Source organism: Hippopotamus amphibius, chromosome 7 (assembly GCF_030028045.1).
Source record: "Hippopotamus amphibius kiboko isolate mHipAmp2 chromosome 7, mHipAmp2.hap2, whole genome shotgun sequence".
Taxonomy (NCBI): Eukaryota; Metazoa; Chordata; class Mammalia; order Artiodactyla; family Hippopotamidae; genus Hippopotamus; species Hippopotamus amphibius.
Genome location: NC_080192.1, coordinates 68,431,398 through 68,452,817, shown reverse-complemented (window position 1 = coordinate 68,452,817; position 21,420 = coordinate 68,431,398). Strand labels below are relative to the sequence as shown.

The 21,420-nt window shown below is 40.8% G+C and overlaps 1 protein-coding gene across 1 annotated transcript in view; it reads left to right on the top strand.

Annotated features, from left to right (window-relative positions):
• The window catches only part of SUCLG1 (succinate-CoA ligase GDP/ADP-forming subunit alpha), a 34,646-nt gene extending 15,468 nt beyond the window's left edge, over positions 1–19,178 (top strand). The window contains exons 3-9 of the mRNA XM_057742213.1: positions 288–404; positions 3,424–3,636; positions 3,772–3,829; positions 9,615–9,698; positions 12,174–12,325; positions 17,283–17,471; positions 18,927–19,178. Coding sequence (XP_057598196.1) covers positions 288–404; positions 3,424–3,636; positions 3,772–3,829; positions 9,615–9,698; positions 12,174–12,325; positions 17,283–17,471; positions 18,927–18,953 — 840 coding nt within the window. The 3' untranslated portion in view covers positions 18,954–19,178. The remainder of the gene's footprint in view (positions 1–287; positions 405–3,423; positions 3,637–3,771; positions 3,830–9,614; positions 9,699–12,173; positions 12,326–17,282; positions 17,472–18,926) is intronic.
• Positions 19,179–21,420: the final 2,242 nt, after the last annotated feature.

Sequence of the window (21,420 nt, the reverse complement as noted above, 5' to 3'; positions counted from 1 at the left end):
GTAAAAAGAGGGTGTTCTTTTCAGGTAAACACCAGGGGGTTTCTGATCATCAGCCAAATTTGAAAACAGTGAAAAAAAAACCAAACAGTTATTTTGGCTCTGCAGAGGCCTATTTTTCTTCAAGGTTGAAAGCTGTGTTCAGTAAATTGACGTGAGTGCTTGGAGGTATGTTATGGCTATTTGTAACCTATACTGAACCCATTTGTTTTTCTTTCCCACATTGCTGAAGATTGCCTTTGGGCCTTGCAGCCTGCCTTTTCTCACCAGCCTTGTGCTTTTCCGCTCAGGGCACCTTTCACAGCCAGCAGGCCTTGGAATATGGCACCAAGCTAGTTGGAGGAACCACTCCAGGGAAGGGCGGCAAGACGCACCTGGGCTTACCAGTCTTCAATACTGTGAAGGAGGTAAGTAATGGTACCTGAGTTTGGCAAGGAAAGAACCGCAGGGGAAGAGCTAGCACACCTTGGTTCAAGATCTTAATCGTGCCCCTTTTGGGAGAGTCACTTGCTTTTTAAACTTCCAGTAACCTAGAGAAATCTGAATTGTGGTAAAAACCAGTGGCTCTCTTCAGTTCTGTAGGCACAGGATGTTTTCTCCACAGCCTGGGAATTTGTGTTTATAGGCATTCATCAAGTAGTCAGAGAAGAAGTGGGGTGGCTTGGCTTCTATTTGGCTTATTTTCCTTTCCTTTCCATCTCTTCTTCTGGGGTGTTAAAGGTGCACCTGTCAGCATTCATCCCCTGCCCTACCGCTCTCTGCAAGCGGGGCCTGTGCCAGGCCCTGTGCCGGGTGCTTTGTATTCGTGGCCTCATTCAGGCCTCATCACAGCCCCCAGGTCGGTGCTGTTATCATTCCCATTTTAAAGACAAGGGTGCGGCAGGAGCAGAGAGGTTGAATTCCTGTGCGCAGTCTCCCAGCTGAGAAGCGGCACACTTACCTGGCCCAGAGCAGGTAAGTTGTGGGTGGTGTTCCTGTGTGGAGAAACCTAGCTGCAGAGTCGGACGGACATCTCAGAGTCCTAGTCTCTTCCTCAATTTGCTGATGTCTTAATACTTTTAGAATGATTTTAAACTAAACTTTAATTCTTTATTACAAAGCTAGTAGGCGTTTCTTGTAAAAATTGAGTTGATATAAAAGTATGTAAAGTTAACTTTTATATACTGTTTTCCACTTTTCAGATTTTGCCTTTATAGAGAGCTAATTTAAGCTCAATGTGTATGCTTTCATTCTTTCTACACTTATATGAATATACACAAAAGTAATAGTGTTATAAAAGAAACCATAGTACAAATTCTTGGCTGTTTAAAAAAATCAAAGATATAGACTTAGTATTTGGGATTGATGTATTGATGTTAAAAAATGTACCCCTCCTCCTCTTAAATATACTTTTAAGACATGTTTTAAAGAATTGCATTTTTAGTACAAATTTATAGATTTACTCTCCTTTTTGGAATAGTAACTTCAAATTGAAGCTAATTTGTATTCTTAATCCTAAAATGTAGGAAAAAACAAATATTCAAATTTGGAATTTTCATTTTACTTAAAACTTGAAAATAGGGTGTACTATATGTGTGTATGTGTTTTGAATGTATAGTATTTTAAAGAGTAAAAAAAAAATCATTTATTCCGTAGATAATCATTTAAAATTTTGCTTTTTTAACATTCATTTTTAAATTTGCATTTTCGTAAATTCATCTAGGTAGATTTGACTTTTGTCATGAGCCTTTTTTGCTTTTCTTTTAAAAAAGTTTTTGTTGCTAAGCAATTTGTTTATTATTCATTTTGATACAAATAGATATAACATTTGGAATATAAGTTCTTTGGCAGATACTATTTATTTCTCACCAGTTCAGCTCTTACAAAGAGCTTTCTGAGTGAGGAGGATGGATACCTTTCATGCAGTATTATTTGCCAGCACAGACCCTGCTGTCACAGTCCAGCTTCAGAAAGTATTTGTAGCCTTGAGAGTTAGGAACCCATGGGATATATTTTTCATAAAATCCCTACATATCTATGAGCTCATTTCTGTTGGGTCCAACCTAGTTTTTTCCTTTGGTCCCCATTTCTCTCTTATCACCTTGGGCATAGTTTCTAAAAACGTTTTGAATTATTTTTAACCCCTAGCAAGTCAACATCCTTTGACTTGTTCTTCTGTCACTGTCAAGCTACCTCTTTTTATTAGGGGGGCAGTAGAGAAAGCTCAGCCTCTGGGAATGTGGGGAATCATTTTGAGATGATTCTCAAAGACACTGTCTTTTACTGCTGTCCCTTCTGGCTGTACCTGTATGTTCTGTGACTTGGTGTTTATGTCCATTGTAAAATCCTGCGGCACAGCCTTTTAAAGGGTTTTGTTTTATATCTTGATTAACTTACATTTTAACATTTATAGGGAGGCAGCCTGCTGTAGCTGAAAAGAACTGATGCTTTGGAATCAGATATACTTAGGTTTGAATCTTAGCTCTGCCCCTTCCTAGCTATGTAACCTCATGTAACTTATTTCCTATTTCTTGGCCTCAGCATCTTGATTTGTAGATGGGATGCTAAGCATGCAGGGTGGTGGGGAAGCCTTACCTGAGGCCTGTATAGAGTATCTCTCTGGGCATCTCACAGAATAGATGCTGCCACTCCTGGAGAGTCAGAGTTCACTGACAGTCTGTCTTCAAGGAGCTTCCATTACAGGAGAAGAGACATGGCCACATGTGGAGGTGGGTAGAAGGCTACATCTGTATTGATACAGGTAGAGAGTATGTAAAGACCGCAGAGAAAACTGTGGTCAAATTCATGGTCTTTAGGTACTTGGTGTTGTGAGGGGTGATGTAGACATTAACCTTATTTGATCTGTTCTTATTCTGTGGCCATTTATGCATGTGTATTTTAGTTTATTTTTAATCAACATGCATTTAGAGTAAAAATTGGCAGCTAGGAAAAAAAACCACTTCATTTTGCTGCCTCTTGATAATATTAAGTTTGATATGTTTTTAAACAGATGTGTGAGAGCTGAGTTCTGAAGCTTGGGGCTCACTAGTTCTTTTCTTCTGGGGAGGTGCAGGACCTTTGGTACTGAATAGGTGGTAAGTGCCTTGTAGAACAACAAGAAATAAACATGGCCCAGGAATGAGGGAACATAAACACAAATTAGGCAATGCTTTCAGGTTTACAGACATGCTGTCACCTGAGGGAATAGGAGGTCACAGAACCTTTCAATTCAGAGGGGCGTCCTAAGGGGGCAGAAAGGAGGCCAAGCTTACTCTCTTCTTTTCTGACAGCAAAGTGAACTTGTTAACGGGAAGAATGCAGACATGCGATGTCTCCTGGTGGTGTCCTTTCTTGACCCCAAGACATCATTAAAATCATGGGGTTGAATTTCTTTTACAATGTTTCTGACCTAACCCATAATAAAGTGCTTCGTGGTTAATGTTTCAGGCCAAAGAGCAGACTGGGGCGACAGCATCTGTCATTTATGTCCCTCCTCCTTTTGCTGCTGCTGCCATTAACGAAGCAATCGAGGCGGAAGTGCCCTTGGTCGTGTGCATCACTGAAGGTATCCCACAGCAGGACATGGTGCGGGTCAAGCACAAGCTGCTGCGCCAGGGAAAGACCAGGCTGATCGGGCCAAACTGCCCTGGAGTCATCAACGTGAGTGTATAAGACAAAACTAAGCCCTCTGAAGGCTGACTAGCTTTGTATCAGTCCAAGTATATTTGTGTGTGTGACCTAGGAATTACAATTTTTTTTTTCACTTTTCTGAAACTATGAATTACTTTCCTTCAGCCTGGAGAATGCAAAATTGGCATCATGCCTGGCCATATTCACAAGAAAGGAAGAATCGGTGAGTATATATTTCTTATAGATTAAAAACAAAATTCCTTGCCCTAAGCTCAAAACTCACAATGAGAATTTGACCCTGAAAATCAAATTAATTTTAATTAATTCAACTTTAAGAGAATTTACCAGGGCAGTTTTGTAGTGAATTGATTCTGTGTCCTGAATGCTTGAGAAACACTAATTCTACAGAATCAATGAAGATATATTTTGGGTTTTTTTAAAGATTCTTTTCCTGCTCAACATACTATGGATTCTTTCATGTGTTTGTATGTATCAATAGTTAATTAATTTTATCAATAAGTAATATTTTATTGAATCATTATACCATAATTTTTCCATTCTCCCATTGATGAACCTTTCTGTTGTTTCCAGGTTTGAGTCATTACGAATAAGGTTAAGGTGAACTTTTGTGTACAGGTCTTTTTGTGGGTATGTTTTCATTTCTCTTGGGTAAAATGCCTACGAATGTAATTGCTAAGTCATAGGGTCAAAGTATGTTCAACTTCTTAAAAAGCTGCCAAATAGCTCTGCAGAGTGACTGTGTGTTCTGCACTCCCACCATCGATGCATGAATGTTCTAGTCATTCCGGATCTTCGTAGACTTTTAGTATTGTCATTCTATAATTTTAGCCATTCTGCTGGGAGTGAAGTGATGTCTCATTATGGTTTTCATTTGAGTTTCCCCCACGACTAATGATGTCATGTCCTTATTGGCCATTTAATAAATCTTCTTTTGTGAATTATCAGTGCAAGTTTTTTACACATTATTTTTTATTGGGTAGTCTTTTTTATATAATTTTTATATGATTGTTGATTATAGGGGGTTCTAGAAATGTTGTTTGCCAGATATATGTGCTGTGAATATTTTTATTGTTAGTTTTCCTGTGTTCTGTCAAAATTACTTTGCCTCAGTGGCTATTATAGGCTTTCTCAAAATGTTTTGGGAAAATTGTACTGCTGCTTATCTAGTTCCTCAAGGAAATAACCAAATTAACATTTCAAAGTTAGCCCATTATGCCTGTTTTTAGACTCTTCACACCTAACTCTCACTTAAGCTATACTGTTTTTCTTGCATAAGAGAGTTTATAGTACTTTCTCTATCTATAAACCATGACTGTAAATACTAAGTGGGTAAATGTCAGTTGTGTAGTGTACAGGACTGGGTTAAAGGTCATGATTTTTCTTTATTACTAATGGCTCTTAGAGCTGTCAGCCCTGCTGCCAGTAGGGAACTTACGAAGTTCTCTTGTGAGGGAGAATACAGGGAGTTCCATAGGCCATCTGATTTCTAGTCGGGGCCTGGTCCATGTAGTCACTGATGCTCTTGTACATGTTTGAATACTCCTTTATACTTTTCAGTCTGCTTTGAATGGCTACTGCTGTAGACTTATGTGAGCATGGAAGAAGATGTGTTCTGTACTGAGTTGCCTTTCTGATCACTACCCTGGTTTCTAAGGTGCTCATAAACCTTAAAAATAACTAAGAAAAAGTTCAGGGAAGTCCTTTAGACCTTGGTTCTCCAGATGGTCATAGCACATTGATGAGGAAGTCCTCTGGGAGACTGCTTTTAATTCAGAAGATTAAAAAAAGTTCACCTAAAAGAAAACATATGACACTACACGATTTTCAAGGAGGTGATAGAGAAAAGATGATTTTTTTTGTACTAACTATTCTTATTTTGATTCTAGGCTAAGAGTTTAAGGAAAGGAAGGATTTTTCAGTCCCTTGGGTATTTCTGAATGGGACATAATGTAATATGAAAGTATAGTGGCCTTCTAGTTTGTGTTAATGATAGCTGATAAAATCATATAATGACTGATGGAATATTATTGAAGCAAGTGATTGGATTCCAAATTGATATTTAACTATACAATATTTTTTTCACTTATGTTAGACTTTTTTTTACTCTCAACCACATGTGACATACTTGACTCCTACATCCTTTTAAAAAATTATTTTAATTAAACTTTATATTCAGATAATTGTAAATTCACATGTAATTATAAGAAATAATACAGACAGGTCTCTGTGTATCCTTTATCCAGTGTCCCCAATGGTAACGTTGTGCAAAACTACAGTGAAGTGCAGTGTGACATCTAGTGTGTTGACATTGATACCTAAGGAATTTTTCCATCACTACAGGGGTCCCTCATCTTGCCCTTTTATAGCTACACCCCCTTCCCTCCTACTCCCACTCCCTTCTTAATGCTTGGAAACTAATAATCCCCCATTTCTAAAATTTTTTAATTTTAGGAATGCTATGTAAATGGTATCATATAGTATGTAGCCCTTTGGAATTGGCTGTTTACACTTGGTATAATTCTCTGGAGATTCATCCAAATTGTTGTATCAGTAGTTCATTCCTTTTCATTACTGAGTAGTATGCCAGGGTACAAATGTACCACAGTTTGTTTAACCAGGCGCCTGCTGAAAGATATTGGGATTGTTCCCAGTTTGAGGCTGTTACAAGTAAGCCTTCTATAAACATTTGTGTACTGGTTTTATATAACCCAAGTCTTCATTTCTTTGGGATTAATGCCCAGGCATGCAGTTGCTAGGCTGAATGATAGTTGCATGTCTTTTAAGAAATTACCAAATTGTTATCCACTGTGGCTATACCATTTTACATTTCCATCATCAGTGTATGTGGGATTCAGTTTTTCTGCATCTTTGCCAGCATTTGTAGTGTCACTGTTTTTTATCGTAGCCATTCTGGTAAGTGTTCAGTGGTAGCTCATTGTAATAGTTTTAATTTACATTCCCCTAATGGCTAATGATAGTGAATGTCTTTTCATGTGCTTGTTTGTCATCTGTATATATCTTCCTCAGTGAAATGTTTCTTCATGTTTTTTGGCCCCTGATCTAATTGAATTGTTTGTTTTTTTACCGTTGAGTTCTGAGAGTTCTTTTTGTATTCCAGATGCTAGTACTTTGTTGAATCTGTGGCTTACAAGTATTTTCTCCCCCTCTGTAGCTTGTGTTCTCATGCTCTTAACAGGATCTTTCAGAGAGCAAAAGTTTTTCATGTTGATAAAGTCTAACTTACTAATTGTTTCTTTTTTTGTGAAGTGTGAATTTGACCTCACGTCTAATAACTCTTTGTCTAGCCTTAAATACCCTTTTTTTTCCCCTGAAAGTTTTGTAGTTTTACACTGAACTCCCATGATCCAATTTCAGTTAATTTTTCTAGGTGTGAGATGTAGATCAGAGTTCTTTTTTGTCTACTTGTGTTCAGTTGCTTCAGCACCATTTATTGAAAAGATCATCTTTCTTCCATTGAGTTGCTTTTGCATTTTTATCAGGAAAAGAGTTGGCATATTTGTGTTGGTCTATTTCTGGGTTTTACCAGTATCACACAATCTTGATACTATAGCTGAATGGTAAGTCTTGAAATTGGGTAGATTGCTTCCTTGCACTTTATTCTTTTTATAATTATTTTAGTTCTGCTACTTCCTTTACTTCATATAGTTTTTAAGATGATCTTGTCTCTATCTACAGAAACGCTTGCTGGGATTTTGATGGGAATTGTGTTAAATCTGTATGTCAGTCTAGGGTAAATAGACACATTTACTCTGTTGATTATTCCAATCTATGAACACAGTGTGTTTTCATTTATTTAGATTGCCTTTGATTTCTTTTATAAGCATTTTGTAGTTTTTAATATACAAGTCCTGTACGTTTTGTTAGATTTACACGTAAGTATTTCCTTTTTTTAAAGCAATTGTAAATTTCATTGTAGTTTAATTTTGCTGTCCATGTGCTCATGGCTAATATATAGAAATACAGTTGTTTTTTGCTTATCTTGTATCTTGCAGTGTTGCTGTACTCTGGGCCCTATGGGTTTTCTTGGTAGAGTCCTTAGCATTTTCTTTGTAGACAATCATGTTATCTACACATAGGGACAGTTTTATTTCTTCCTCTCAGGACACTCAAGAGAAAGTCTTTTTATCTGTCCATGTTCTGCGTATTACTGTGTTCTTCCTTCCTGGTATTCCAAGGGTCCTTTTTTTTTTTTTTTTTTTTTTTTTTTATCATTTCCCTTCTTTTTAGAGAACTTCCATTAGCCATTCTTTTATGATGGAACTGTTGGTGACATATTTACTTTTCCCTCATCTGAGAATGTCTTTATTTCCCCTTCATTCCTAAAGGATGATTTCACTGGGTATAGGATTTCGGGTTGACAGTTATATTAGCACCTAAAAAAATGTTCCACTTCTTGCTTCCATGGGTTCTGATGAGAAAGCTGAGATCATTTGAGTTGTTTTTCCTGTCTAGGTAAGGTGTAGTTTTTCTCTTGCTGCTTTCAAGGTTTTTTTTTTTTTTTTTTTTTGGTCTTTTGTTTTCTGAAGTTTATTTATTAGGAGTTTTGGTGTGAATTTCTTTGGATTTATCCCGTTTGTAGTTTGCTCACCATTGTGTCACTGCTTGAGTCTCGGGGTCTGTAGCAACTCTGCCTTCTCTCCATCTTTAAGGGATTTCATATATTTGTTTGTATATGATGTTCAGGGTTTTTACTTGTACTTAGCAGGAAGAATAGAGGAAAATACCTCTTGCTTTTTGGAAGCAGAAGTATCCTTATGATAGATATTTTTAAGTGATAGTCTCTTTTACTATATATACTTTAAGGATGACAGGAGTAATCTACCCTAAAAACATGGCTTTCATTACTTTAAGTGTATGCAGTTTGCATTTATATAAATTATATATCATTTATATAATTAGATGAAAGCCCCTTAAAAGTGACAAAATCCTAGTGCTGCTATTCACTGATTATTATATTGATCCATTAAAAGACTAGAATAAATAAAATAGTTGCGCTTCCCAGTAATCTAGGGTGTTGCCTGAACAAGAACATAATTCTGTCATAAGAATCAAGTAGGAGTGGAAAGGAGACCGGGTAATTTACACAGAGATGTACAGCTAAGTTACTGATTGCACTTTGTTTAAAGGCTAAATGCACCAAATACATGTGTGCATAGGCATGACCTCCCTAACCTTCTCAGTTATGATAGGTCTCACAGAGGAGGGACTGTGTTAAGGAGAGAGGATGCAGATAGAAAGACAGCTCTAAGAACAGGGAGAACTGACATATGACACAGATGGGGGTTGGTGTTAGTGGGTGTCATTTGTTGTTAAGAGAGTGGCTGTTCTCCATTGATTTTCAGTTTGGATCCATTTGGTACATATTTACTGAGCTCCTTCTGTACCTGAACTGTGCTTGATACTGGGAACGCAGGTGTGGGGAAAACAGTCTTGTTTACTGCCCCCCTGGAGGTTCCGGTCCGGCAGGAGAGACAGTTACCACAGAATCTCCAACAGCATTGGTGGTGTCTTACCCAGCCAGTGTAGGAGAACAGGATTCTGACTGGAGGAATCTGTGTGGTCAGAAGACAGCAAGCTTAACTATGAATTTATTTTCCTAAACCAGGGTTATTAGCCAAGGATTAATGCTTGAAACTTATGCTGCCTTTTTCTTCTTTATGGACCTTTTTCTAGATTTATTGTTCCATTTTACTGCATGTCTGCAAGAGAAGGTCGTTTTATGTGGAAGACGTTAGGTCTCTCTTAACTGCTTTTTTTGTCATTAAACAACTCTAACTAATAATATACTTTCTTCTCTATCTAACTTGTAAAACCTCCCTGCTGTAACTTAGGGCATTTCTTATTTCATGACCTGACCATATTGTTTATTTGGATGACAAATTGTGGAATGGGTTTTATATATACTTGGTTTGTAATTTATTGTCATGTGAACACAATCTGATATTTTTGAATTCTTTTTCTTTAAGGTATCGTGTCCAGATCTGGCACCCTGACTTATGAAGCGGTTCACCAAACAACACAAGTTGGACTGGGGCAGTCTTTGTGTGTTGGTGAGGGATTTTTTGCTTACCTCATTTTATTGGAATTCAGTATCTTCACTGAATAAGCATAATAAGAATTACTGATTTGATTATTTGTGAGGGATTTTGATGCTATTAAAAAGACGTGATCTTGAGTTTAATTTGCTTATATGTGAAGCTGACTGTTACTTATATTTTCAAGATTCATGGTCCAAGATTTGATTTCCGAGTTTTAGAACAAACATCCTGGGACAGGTGGTTCTTGGAGAGCCTTGGTCCTTGAAATCAGCAGTTACTTCACTTGCTGGGAAGAAATGGTCCTTCACAATAGGACTTTCGTAACTGTAATTAGCATTTTGTTGTCATTACTGGCTGTCAGTCAGTGCTTCACAGTTTCTGAATTCTTTGCCAATCATCATCTCACTCTTAAAACCCTCTGAGGCACCAGGGAGCTGGCATGTGGTCCCGTGGTAGCTTTGTTGGTGGAGGAGGGTTGAGCTCCCTGGAACCTCTCTCTTTGCCACATCATGCTGCCTCCCACTTACAAATACAAAAGAGTTTTTACATATTAAAATAATTTTGGTATTTGTTGCCAAAAACCAGGCAAATTTCTCACTTTTATAAATATTCCTTCAGACTTTTAGAATATCTTTTAAAAGCTTTTCAAAGGCAGCTTTTTAAGATAAAAAATTGTAAAAGGTAGCCCTGGAGTATTTTTTTTAAGACTCAAAATCATAAAATCAGTCTTAAACATTAATTGAGCTTTTCTCTGTGCAGAAGCACAGTCTTTGACACAAGGTAAGTTAGCGTGATGGAAAATAAGACGATTTTGAAATAGAGTTGCCAATTATGTCTTCTGTAGCCTCTGTTTTGAATTTGTAAGTTGAGAGTAATAATTCCTATCTCACAGAGAGCTTGGAAGGGTTAGGAAATGGTGGGTCTGATGTGTGCTAAGGCACCGTACTTGTTGGCACTCAGGACATGCTGCTCCTCTTCCTCAGGTTCATTCTTGAGCGATGCGTTGAAGAGTAAGCCAATCTTAAAACTTTGAAAAGTGGCAGCCAGTCTGTAGGGAGCATTGACTTGAATCTTATCCAAGTACGTGTGCTAAAAAGCTGTGTGCTTGTACTGGAGCCCTGTGTGTGGTCTCTGTCATTTCCCACTGTGGGTGAGAGGGAAGAGGCATCAGGACACCCCTCTTCCCCTCCCTGGGACTGGTGTTTTAGCTTGTGACACAAGTTCCTCTGCATTGTCCCTTGTCAGATACTCACTGTGCAAAGAAATTTGTCACATGTTTAGTCAGGGAAGATATTCTCACAAATACACATTTTCTTAAAATGCTCATTTTTTTTTTTTTTTTTTTACTGTAGAAGAAATATAAATGTCCAGTATTTATTTCCAATATGGTATTAAGTCTCCAATATGGTAATAAGGTTCGTGGTTCATGTGAATGATAGCAAATCACCACAGATTACCACAGTGAAGGAGTGAAGGTGATATTAACACACAGACACATACCCCCCCCCACCCCCGCAGATCAGCTAATCCAAATACTGTTGTACTGCATTTAACCTCTTGTGCTCGGAGATGATAAAGGAAACATTTTAATTATAATAATAAATAGTATAATTATTTCTTATAATAATAAATAGTATAATTATTTTTTACTTCAGAATTTATTGTCTGTTATATGCAAGGTACTGATATTGAACTACTCACCAGAAGTCAACAGTTAAAAGTTATGGGACCTCCCTGGTGGCGCAGTGGTTAAGAATCTGCCTGCCAGTGTCGGGGACATGGATTCGATCCCTGGTCTGGGAAGATCCCACATGCTGCAGAGCAGCTAAGCCCGTGCTCCACAGCTGCTGAGCCTGTGCTCTGGGGCCTGTGAGCCACAACTGCTGAGTCTGTGTGCCATAGCTGCTGAGGCCTGTGTGCCTAGAGCCCGGTGCTCCGCAACAAGAGAAGCCACCACAATAAGAAGCCTGCATACCACAGCCAAGAGTAGCCCCTGCTCGCCACAACTAGAGAAAGCCCACATGCAGCAACAAAGACCCAACACAGCCAAAAATGAAAAATAAATAATTTTTAAAAAATTTTAAAAAAAGTTATAACTTAGTAATTCATATCCCTGAAAAAACTAATGTGTTTTCAAAAATAAAGTTCTCCTAATTAGGAAAACTCTATAGAATGCTCATTTTTAAACAGCTATCTAGGAATAATTTTGTGGGAGGGAAGAGTTTTGATAAGGAGCTAAACAAGAGTGCTCTTTCTGTGAACAACAGGACCCAACCACCATTTAGCATTCATGTAATATTATAAGCAGAAATAAATGTAACATTTTATGATTTTTAAATGTTAAATGCAAGAGTGATGACATTTAAAAATATTGGTAAAAAGAGGGTAGGCAAAGTAAGAAACCAGTTGAAACAGCATTTCCTGACCTAAATTGTATGGTTCATCCTTAAATTTTCAGCTGGTGTTGATATTCTTTGACTTTTCCAGGCATTGGAGGTGATCCTTTCAATGGAACAGATTTTACTGACTGCCTTGAAATCTTCCTGAATGATCCAGCCACAGAAGGCATCATATTGATTGGTGAAATTGGTGGAAATGCAGAAGAAAATGCCGCAGAATTTTTAAAGCAACATAACTCAGTAAGTTTGGGTTTGGAAAAATATAGCTCTTTGCTCTTGAATAATATCACAGGTTTGTTTTAGAAGTTATTTTCGTTTTTTTCAAAGATGGATTTTTTTAAGCAAACGTGAAAGATACAATTAACCCTTGTTGAGCTGGGCCTGGAGTACTGGCCTCTCAGGGAGCTCGGGCCTCTTTCTGGGTTGATTCTCCTCCCTGTTTCCCCTGGTGCCTGTCCTCTGCTTCTCTAATGAACCCTCCCCGAAGGCATCTCCTCACGCTCCATGGGAAGTCTGCTGGCCTCCTGCTGAACCGAGAACTTCCAGGACATCAGCCTGAAAGCGCTCACTTGACCTGCACATTTCCATTTTCACCTGTCATTGGTGTCCTTTCTCCTGATCTCAGGGGATGTGTGTTCTTTCTCTGTCAAGACTGACTTTCTAAAGACTCAGTCCTTCATACCCTTTTCCAGGATCTTGCCTCCCTCTAGCTTCAGTCTTTCCTGTAGAGTAGCACTTCGCTTCAAAGGTCAAGTAGAAAAGCTTTATTGACTATGTCCTGTGAAAGCTTTCCTTGTCACCTCGCCCTTTGAATTAAACAAAAACAATAGTGCGGAGTTGTATCATAGTTTCACTTATCTTAAGGGAATTAAGCTGTGTTCCTGGAGCAAAGGAGGGTGGTGGTGGGGGCACAGGAACAACGGAGCAGCCTAGTGCCCACCAGCCCCCAGTCAGCGAACATGTGCTGTGGACCATGGCAGTGAAGACCTGGGGAGAGCATGCGAATGGGTTCCAGGGTGTCCCTGACACTGAGAGGGAGTGAAGACGCATATTTAGGAGGCCGGGCAGGAGAGCGGAGAGAACCTGTGTCTACGCTTGTCTACTTGTGAAAGTGAATGCATCAAAATTAAATGCCGCAGAAAAATGATGGGTACCAGAGGGTTAAAGGAACCGGTAGTATCCCCTGCAGGGTAGTGTACACAAGACAATGCGTATTTATACGTGATTGAAGGAATTTTCAAGGGCTGTTTTGAGTCTACCTGATTTTCTTCTGTGATAATTTTAGAAGTTCCCCTTACTCTCTGGATCTCTTTCCTTGCTTTTTATTCACTCCCTAATTCTCAGCAGTTTGCCTTCTGTCTGCCATTTACAAGCTGTGTGACTCTGGGCATGTTCCTTAACTTCACTGTGCCTCAGTTTCCTCCCTGGCAAAATAAGGATACAGTAGTGTGCCACTCTCCAAGCATCCTTGTAGGACTGCGGAGTTAACTGAGTAACACAGAGCAGAGCTGCCGTGGGCACGTGGTAAGCACTCTTAGCAAGCAGCTGTTTGCTGCTGCTACTGCTGCTGTCGGATCTGCTGTCCAGGCTGGCATTGCTCTTGCAGAAGTTACCAGTGGTCTCCATGCATTCTCCTGGCCCTTTATGCTTCCCTGGATTTACCTCCAGTGCCTATTCCCTGAGTGCAAATAAATGATCATTGCGTATAAACAACATCATACTTCTGTAGTTCCCAAGGCAGAAACCTCAGAACCATCTTTTATTTTTCTCTTAGCGCTTGCTTCCACTCACTTACTGAGATCTGAGATCTCAGGCGTTTGTGGAGATTCAGAGCATTTTCGTTTGTAATTAGTCCCTCTGCTGCGGTTCGAGCTCTCATCTTATCTTACCTGGACCATCTCAGTAATTTTTTTTCTGATATCCCTGCTCCTTTCTCCCTCCCGCCCTCCCCCCCACCACCGCCCCGGCCGCCATTGCCCGGCCAGCCTGCTTATTGCCATCCGTGCAGGATAAACGGCAGACTAGGCATGGCGTTCCAGCCCCTCACACACCACCTTCACCCTCCTTTTCAGATCCGTGTCCCATCTGATGTGCGGCTTGTTTTCATCCTTGCTTCCCTTTGGTGGCTCCTTCTGTGTGGCATGCTTGTTTAACCCGACTCCCGCTCTAGACTGTGTTATGGACAGTGAGGTACTGGTATCCTTGGTGCCCAGCCCAGTCCTCTGGCACATGAGGCACCAGTAAGTGGCAGATGAGGGAGAGAATAAAGTCAGTTTTTAGGGGATTAAAGTGTTATAATCTCTTGAATTCAGAAAGGTTGCGAAGTTTACAATTTAAGTGAAAATTGACTACTTTTTACCAAAAAAAAAAAAAAGATTTAGGTTAATATGCCATTATAGTCCTTCCTTGGTATCCACGGAGGATTGGTTCCAGTACCCCTGCAGATGCCAAAACCCATGGAGGCTCATGGCGCTTACACAAAATAGTGTGATATTTGCATATAACCTGCACATGACCTCCTGTATACTATAAATCACCTCTAGATTACTTATAACACCCAATATGATTAAATACTGTATAAACAGTGGTAAATGCAAAGTAAATGCTATGTAAATAGTTGCCAGTGTGACAAATCTTAATTTTCACTTTTTGGAACTTTTTGGAATTTTTCCCCCCAATATTTTCTGTCTGCTTGGTTGAATTCTCGGATGCGGACCCTGTGGATACAGAGAGCCAACTATGTTAAAGTGAATTTAAAAACGTGTATAGAATACACGAATCCCTTGAATAGCTTAGGATTTAGTGGGAAAAACTAAGCTTTATATCTTGTTTCATTTGGCACTTGTTTTCCTATTCCTGGTTGGTCTTAGTAAGTTTTACTGAGGACCTACTGTGTACAAGATTCTAGGTGGAAGCAGGTGGCATATTCAATGCTTAGCACAATAACTGACACAGAATTAACACCCAATGATGTTGCCTCCTGCTACAACTACTATTATCATCGTTATAATGACTGATTATTTACAGGAGTAGTGTTGTTTAATCTTTATCTTGACCCTTTGAGTCTATGTTTTTGTTCTTTTATGAGTAAGGAACCCAGGAGCTTGCCAGTGGTAGGTACACAGCAAACCAGCCAGGGCTGAGGTTCCTACCCAGGTCTGACTTCTCCATTACACTGTGAGGAGTCAGGAGTCAGGTCGTGGGGCTCAAGGATAAGAGTCCACAGTCCTGGGCGTCTGCTTGGACTCTGCTCATGTCATCCTAACTCTTCGTCCTGTTTTTAGGCTTTCACCCTTCTCACATTTGTATCTTCTTCTCAGACTACACTTCTTCATAGTCTTTTCAATTGTATTTTTCACTCCTTAAAAAAATCTCAAGTGACTCTTCTTTGTCAATAGGACAAGTGTACGTTTGTTTGACATTCTAGGTTCATCCTAATCTTGTTTTTTTCTAGTATAACATTTCCACCGCTTGAGATGGGGACAGAGGGACCCAGTGGGAATTGGTGCCCCTCAAATATCAGATGTCCACAAGTGAATAAAGAAATGACTTATGGAGTCTTTTTAATTCTCTACTGTAGTAGATGCCGGGCCTGCAGAAATAAGTGAAAACGACACCCTGGCCTTCAGGGGTTCATAGTTCAGGAGGGGAGCACGTGGGGAGTAAGTCAGTGTGCTGCATGTACTGGTAGGAACATGTCAAAGGCACAGCAGAGTTGCCGGACAGAAGATGAGCAGCTAAAGGGCATTTATGGAGACAGTGGGAGGAAGAGTCAGAAAGGCTTGTAGGGAAGAAAAGGCTTAAGCCAGGTCTGAAAAGTTAAGTCAGAATTTGTCAGGTTTCCAAGGAGGATGGAGAACTTTCTCAGCAGAGGCCAGGGTCAGAGGAGTCAGCATGACTGGAGGATAGAAAGCAGGGAAGAGTGGTGGGGGCGAGGTGGAGTTAGAGCGGCAGACCACGCAGACCCTGGCATGTTGGCATCTTCACGTGAATCAGGTTAGTGCAGGCTAACTGCCACTGAGCTTGCACTGCTATGCACTTGCGCTTAAAAAAAAAGTGCCAATTTCATTTAAGAATGTCCTAAATGAAGCAGTAGAAATTGTTAATTTTATTAAGCCTCGACCCTTGAGTCAGTATGTTGTGGTGAAATGGGGAATAGAGCACTTTCCCAGCTGAGCTGTGAGCTGCTCTTCTCCTGGAACACCAGTTTTACCTGGAGGGGTGACTGGCAGGCCGACTGGTTATTCAGACCTGGGTATGTGCTTGGCGGATCTTTTCTCAACAGTGAACAGAGCAATCCTGCCACGTCAAGGGAAACAACTCGTATTTGCTGACAGTGGTGAAGTTTGAGCTCTCAAATGAGTATTCTTGGAAAACTTGTTTCTGCCACCATGAACTTGACAGCGTCCCCTCCTGAAGATTTTTTTAATGAGACTGGACTTGATACTGAAGACTGATGTGTTGATATTGAATGATGAAGTATATTAGCATTTGGAAGATCTACATGACTCAGTGAACCTACATTTTCCTTCTGACCAATGAATGTTACAAAATCATTGTAGGTAAAAGGTCCAAAAAGATGAATGGATTTTAAAGTAACAACTATGGTTTCATATTCCAACCTTGCCTCTAACCTTTAAGAAATTACCACTTGAAGAGGTTCGTGTAGTGTCAAAGAATATCCTCAGTTATCTGACAGATATTAAAATGCTTCTCCCTTTTCCAAGTACATATGTAAGTGAGGCCGGATTTTCTCTTGTACTTCAGCCAAAATAAAATATTTGCAGCAGGTTTAACGCAGAAGCATTAAGGCACAGTCTTGTTGAAATAAAGCAACCTGATCTGTCAGTTCATTATCATCACAAGTCACATAACTGGTGCATTTTTAAGTGTGCTTTTTGTTTTTCACACGGAAGAGTCACATATGTATTTGTAAAACAGCTTGTGCCAGTGAAGTTGAAGTTTAACATCCTAACAGGTAACAATTCTAGTATTGTTTTCACGAGTTTGTAGGAAAAGTTGAGTCATCTCAAAGGAGAATGCAGTGCTTTCAGTCATAGCTCAATATTTGTGTTGGTTTACTTAGGGAAGATGAGTGCAGGGCCCTGGCCATTTGCCGTTTTCAGGCAGAGTCAGGAATTGGAGGTCTAGTTTTGATCAACTTCTTCATCAGAGTGTTTAAAATCCCACTTTCCAGGGTCCCAAGGCCAAGCCTGTGGTGTCCTTCATTGCTGGTTTAACCGCTCCTCCTGGCAGAAGAATGGGTCACGCGGGGGCAATTATTGCTGGAGGAAAAGGTGGAGCTAAAGAGAAGATCGCGGCCCTGCAGAGTGCGGGAGTTGTGGTCAGCATGTCTCCTGCACAGCTGGGAACCACCATCTACAAGGTGAGCTGCAACAGTGGCTCAGAAATTACAGACCTTAAAGTGGGAGGCAGCACAGGGTGCCTGGAAACCATGGTCTTTTCTTCTGGGTCTCTTCTGTCTGGTGTGCAACTTAACATTCTATAGCAACTCCACCAACATCCTAATGCCCTAATTGGACATGACCAAGAATAACGTTTTGATTCAAAAACTTTATTCTTTAAACATCTAGGTTTGCTCTTTTGTGAATAGTGAGATATGATATACAAGAAAGCATTTCAGGATCCATAAGGGCTGTCAATTCCATTTTGAGGGTAGTGCAGAGATTTGACTTGTGTTTTGGTTTTTTTCCATGGAGGGCCTTTGAGATATAGCTACGCTGATGCCATAGGTTTTTTTTTTTTCCCCAGGGAGAGAGGTTGAAGGCTGACTAAGAAGAAATGAAAACTGGGAGTCAGGATGCAGGGAGATCTAAAGAAGAGGGTGGGGGTTTTCAGTTTTTAGTTGGTGTCTTCCATGATCTCTTTGCAATAATTTTCAGCTGATCTCTTTGAGTGATCATTTAAGGCTTGCTCTTTCTTTACTTGTATGATGATTATAGACTTTACAGAAAAACAAACAAAACCCAAAACTTTGTACATATGCTGAAAACAGGTCCAGTTTGACTTCCCAGGAGGAAACAGTGTTTTGGCATAGTCTTCTTTTGCATTGTCTTAGGGACAGTGAAATGAACTCCTTGTTTTATTGACTCTTTGCATGATCCTGTCTTGTGGAATGTGACACTGTGTGCCATAGTGTTTAAAAGAAATCTGGGTGGTTAGTGAGTGTGTGAAGAAGAATTGTATTTAAAAGAGGGGAAGGAAGGGAAAAAGCAGGTGCTTAAGTTCACGTCGGAGACATGTGTTACCATTTTACTCCAATAGGTGGCAGCAGACACATACACATTTTGCTGTATCCTAATTGTTACAATCTAGAGAAATGTGATTTTCAGTATTGTTTCCTTTTCATATATTTCTGAGGTTCTTGACATTTTGTTAAATCTGAACTGAATCTGCTTCCTTTCATTCTCTGAGAAACTAAACAAACCTGTTTCCATTGCCTTATTAAAAGGGCCAGTGTGATTCACATGTAGCATTAAAAGTTTGGATAAGCACAGTCTGGCTTGTCAGCTCCTAACGATAATACTGCCGTAGAAAATAAGCATAACTCAAAGCCTCTCAGCTTCTGCGTTCAGGAGACGTAAAGTTGAAGCTCCGCATCCAGCTTAGTGAAATTCAGACTGACACAGGCTCATTTGAAAGCTGTCATTTTGTGTGCAAGCACCTCATCCTGGTATATTTTAGTTCTATAATTTTTGGTTGCTTGGAGGATCCTAAAGATAAAGAGGTTTCAGAATCACTTTGACTTTGACTGTGAATGTAATTTGGATCTTTAATCTTTTCATCCCCTCTCTCTTCTCCCTCTCTTCTGTTCCTGAAGGAGTTTGAAAAGAGGAAGATGCTATGAAAGCAAAACAAATGGAAACTTCCCTAAACCAATGGATGAATCATTGTAGAAATGTGAGCTGGTGGCCGTTTGCTTCTGTCATCCATGGACTGTCCGCCCTCGCACGTGTCGCTGGTCTTTCAGCACAACGAGAAGCCAAAGCGAGGTTTAGAGTCTCCTACACTGAGATATTTTTCTCCTCACTGAATAACAGAGACAGCCAATAAATCTACCACTTGATTTGAATATGGTTTTGGAGGCTTTTTATTGTTCCACTGCGGGGATAGGGGGAGTGAAAGATATAGTGCGTGCATGTGCATGTGTGTCTGCATGTGCACACATGTGTGTGTGTGTGTGTTTCACTGGGCTCTCTAGGGGACATTCTACCTAAAACCTTTGAGAGAATGAGTATAAACCTTTCCGTTTGGCATTTATCATAGACATAGAGTGATTTTATGTCTCTTTGAGTTATAGTCTTCTCATGTGTACATATAATAGTCCCCATCTTACAGGAGAGTTTTGAGGGTTAGAGATAAATATATGAAGTCCCTGGCGTGTGATAAGGCAACCTAATTGCTGTCAGTACCACCATCATCTTCACCACCACCATCATCATCACCACCACCATCATCACCACCACCACCATCGTCACCACCGTCACCATCATCATCACCATCATCACCACACCATCATCACCATCATCACCACCAGCATCATCACCACGACACCATCACCATCATCACCACCAGCATCACCACCATCACCACCACCACACCATCATCACCACCACCATCACCACCACACCATCATCACCACCATCACCATCATCACCATCATCACCACCGTCATCACCATCATCACCACCACACCATCACCACCACCACACCATCACCATCATCACCATCACCACCACACCATCATCACCATCATCATCACCACTATCACCACCACACCATCATCACCATCATCACCACCAGCATCATCACCACGACACCATCACCATCACCATCATCACCACCAGCATCACCACCATCACCACCACCACATCATCATCACCACCACCATCATCACCATCATCATCATCATCATCATCACTAGAATTTAGGCAGGAGCTCATCCATGTTTCAGTTTTTGCCTAATTGGGAAATGGAGGGTCTTCAACGATGCTTTGTTTTTCTGTGGTTCTGCGGAGGGCTCTCCCCTTCCCCACCCAGAGCCTACATTTCTTTGTTTGAGGTTTAAGACATTGACTGCAAGAAAGCAGGAAAACTATTAGCCATCCTTTTGTTTAAAAGGGAGCTTGTTGACAAGTAACAATTCCAGTGGAGAGACAGCAAAACACTCTCAAGTGTAACTGCCCTGAAGGAAACAAGAGCTTCAAAAAATAATATTAGGAGAAGCACCTCAAAAAAGGCTGTTTGGGGAGACCTTCCTGGGGAGGGGAGATGTGTAGTTACCTGAGGACTGGTGAGGTACCAGCCATGCAAAAAAGGAGGATGCGCACCCAGGCAAAGGCAGGGAGCGGGGAAAAGCCCATTTTGAGCAGGTGCCTGGGGGCAGTGACCCTGGGAGGGGCTGGAGGAGGTCTTTTGGGGCTGGGGCGACAGGTGTCTTGGGTCTCCCATAACTATGCCCTGGCTGCTGAGGCACAGAAAGCGGGTGTCGGGAGATGGAGTCACAGCCCAAGGCTCCTTCCTGGGCCAAGGGCCACGCTGTGATCAGCTCTGAGTCAAGTAGACTTTAATTCCTGCTCAGAGCTCTGTCCTTGTCTTGAAAGGGGGGCTTATGAGCCCCACCCCACAGGGTACCTGGGTAGGTATACATTACGCGTGTGTGACGGTGGACTCTGCCAGGGCTTGTTCGCTCCGTAAACTCTTGAACTTACCTCCTGCTTGTGCTCAGGGGGACCCAGCTGACATGATGGCTGGGGAGGAAGGCACTTCCGGTCTCTCTGGTTGACACCTCCAACCCAAGGTCCCTCCAGGGCAGACGTATCCTTCTTTTGTCTAACTGAGGCTTTGTGACAGGGATGCAACGCATAGGAGAGGCAGGTGACCCTAACAGATTGTTTTCAGGGTCTACCTCTGATTCCAGGCTGCTCCAGGCCTGGTCAGCCCCCTCTTCTATTCCCTGAACATCCATCCCAAGAAAACCGCTCCCTCCTCACAGCTCTGGTCCTGAACTAGGAAGCTCAGCGCCCTCTTGGCCCTTTCTCCCACCTGCCACCTTCCCTTTTCCACCTCGCCTTCTCCATCCCTCCCAGCATCTTGAGAAGCCACCCTCTCCTCACCGCTCACTTCTCACCCCTCCTGCAACCACTGCCACCTCTGGTCTGAGCAGCTCAAACGTATCTGAGCAGGATATTCAGCTCTAGTTTTTCTGATTTCATTTTTACAAACAAAAGGTGAAAGTTCAACTCATGACCCCAGTGCATTTTATTTTATTATTTATTTATTTATTATTTATTTATTTATTTATTTTATTGGCT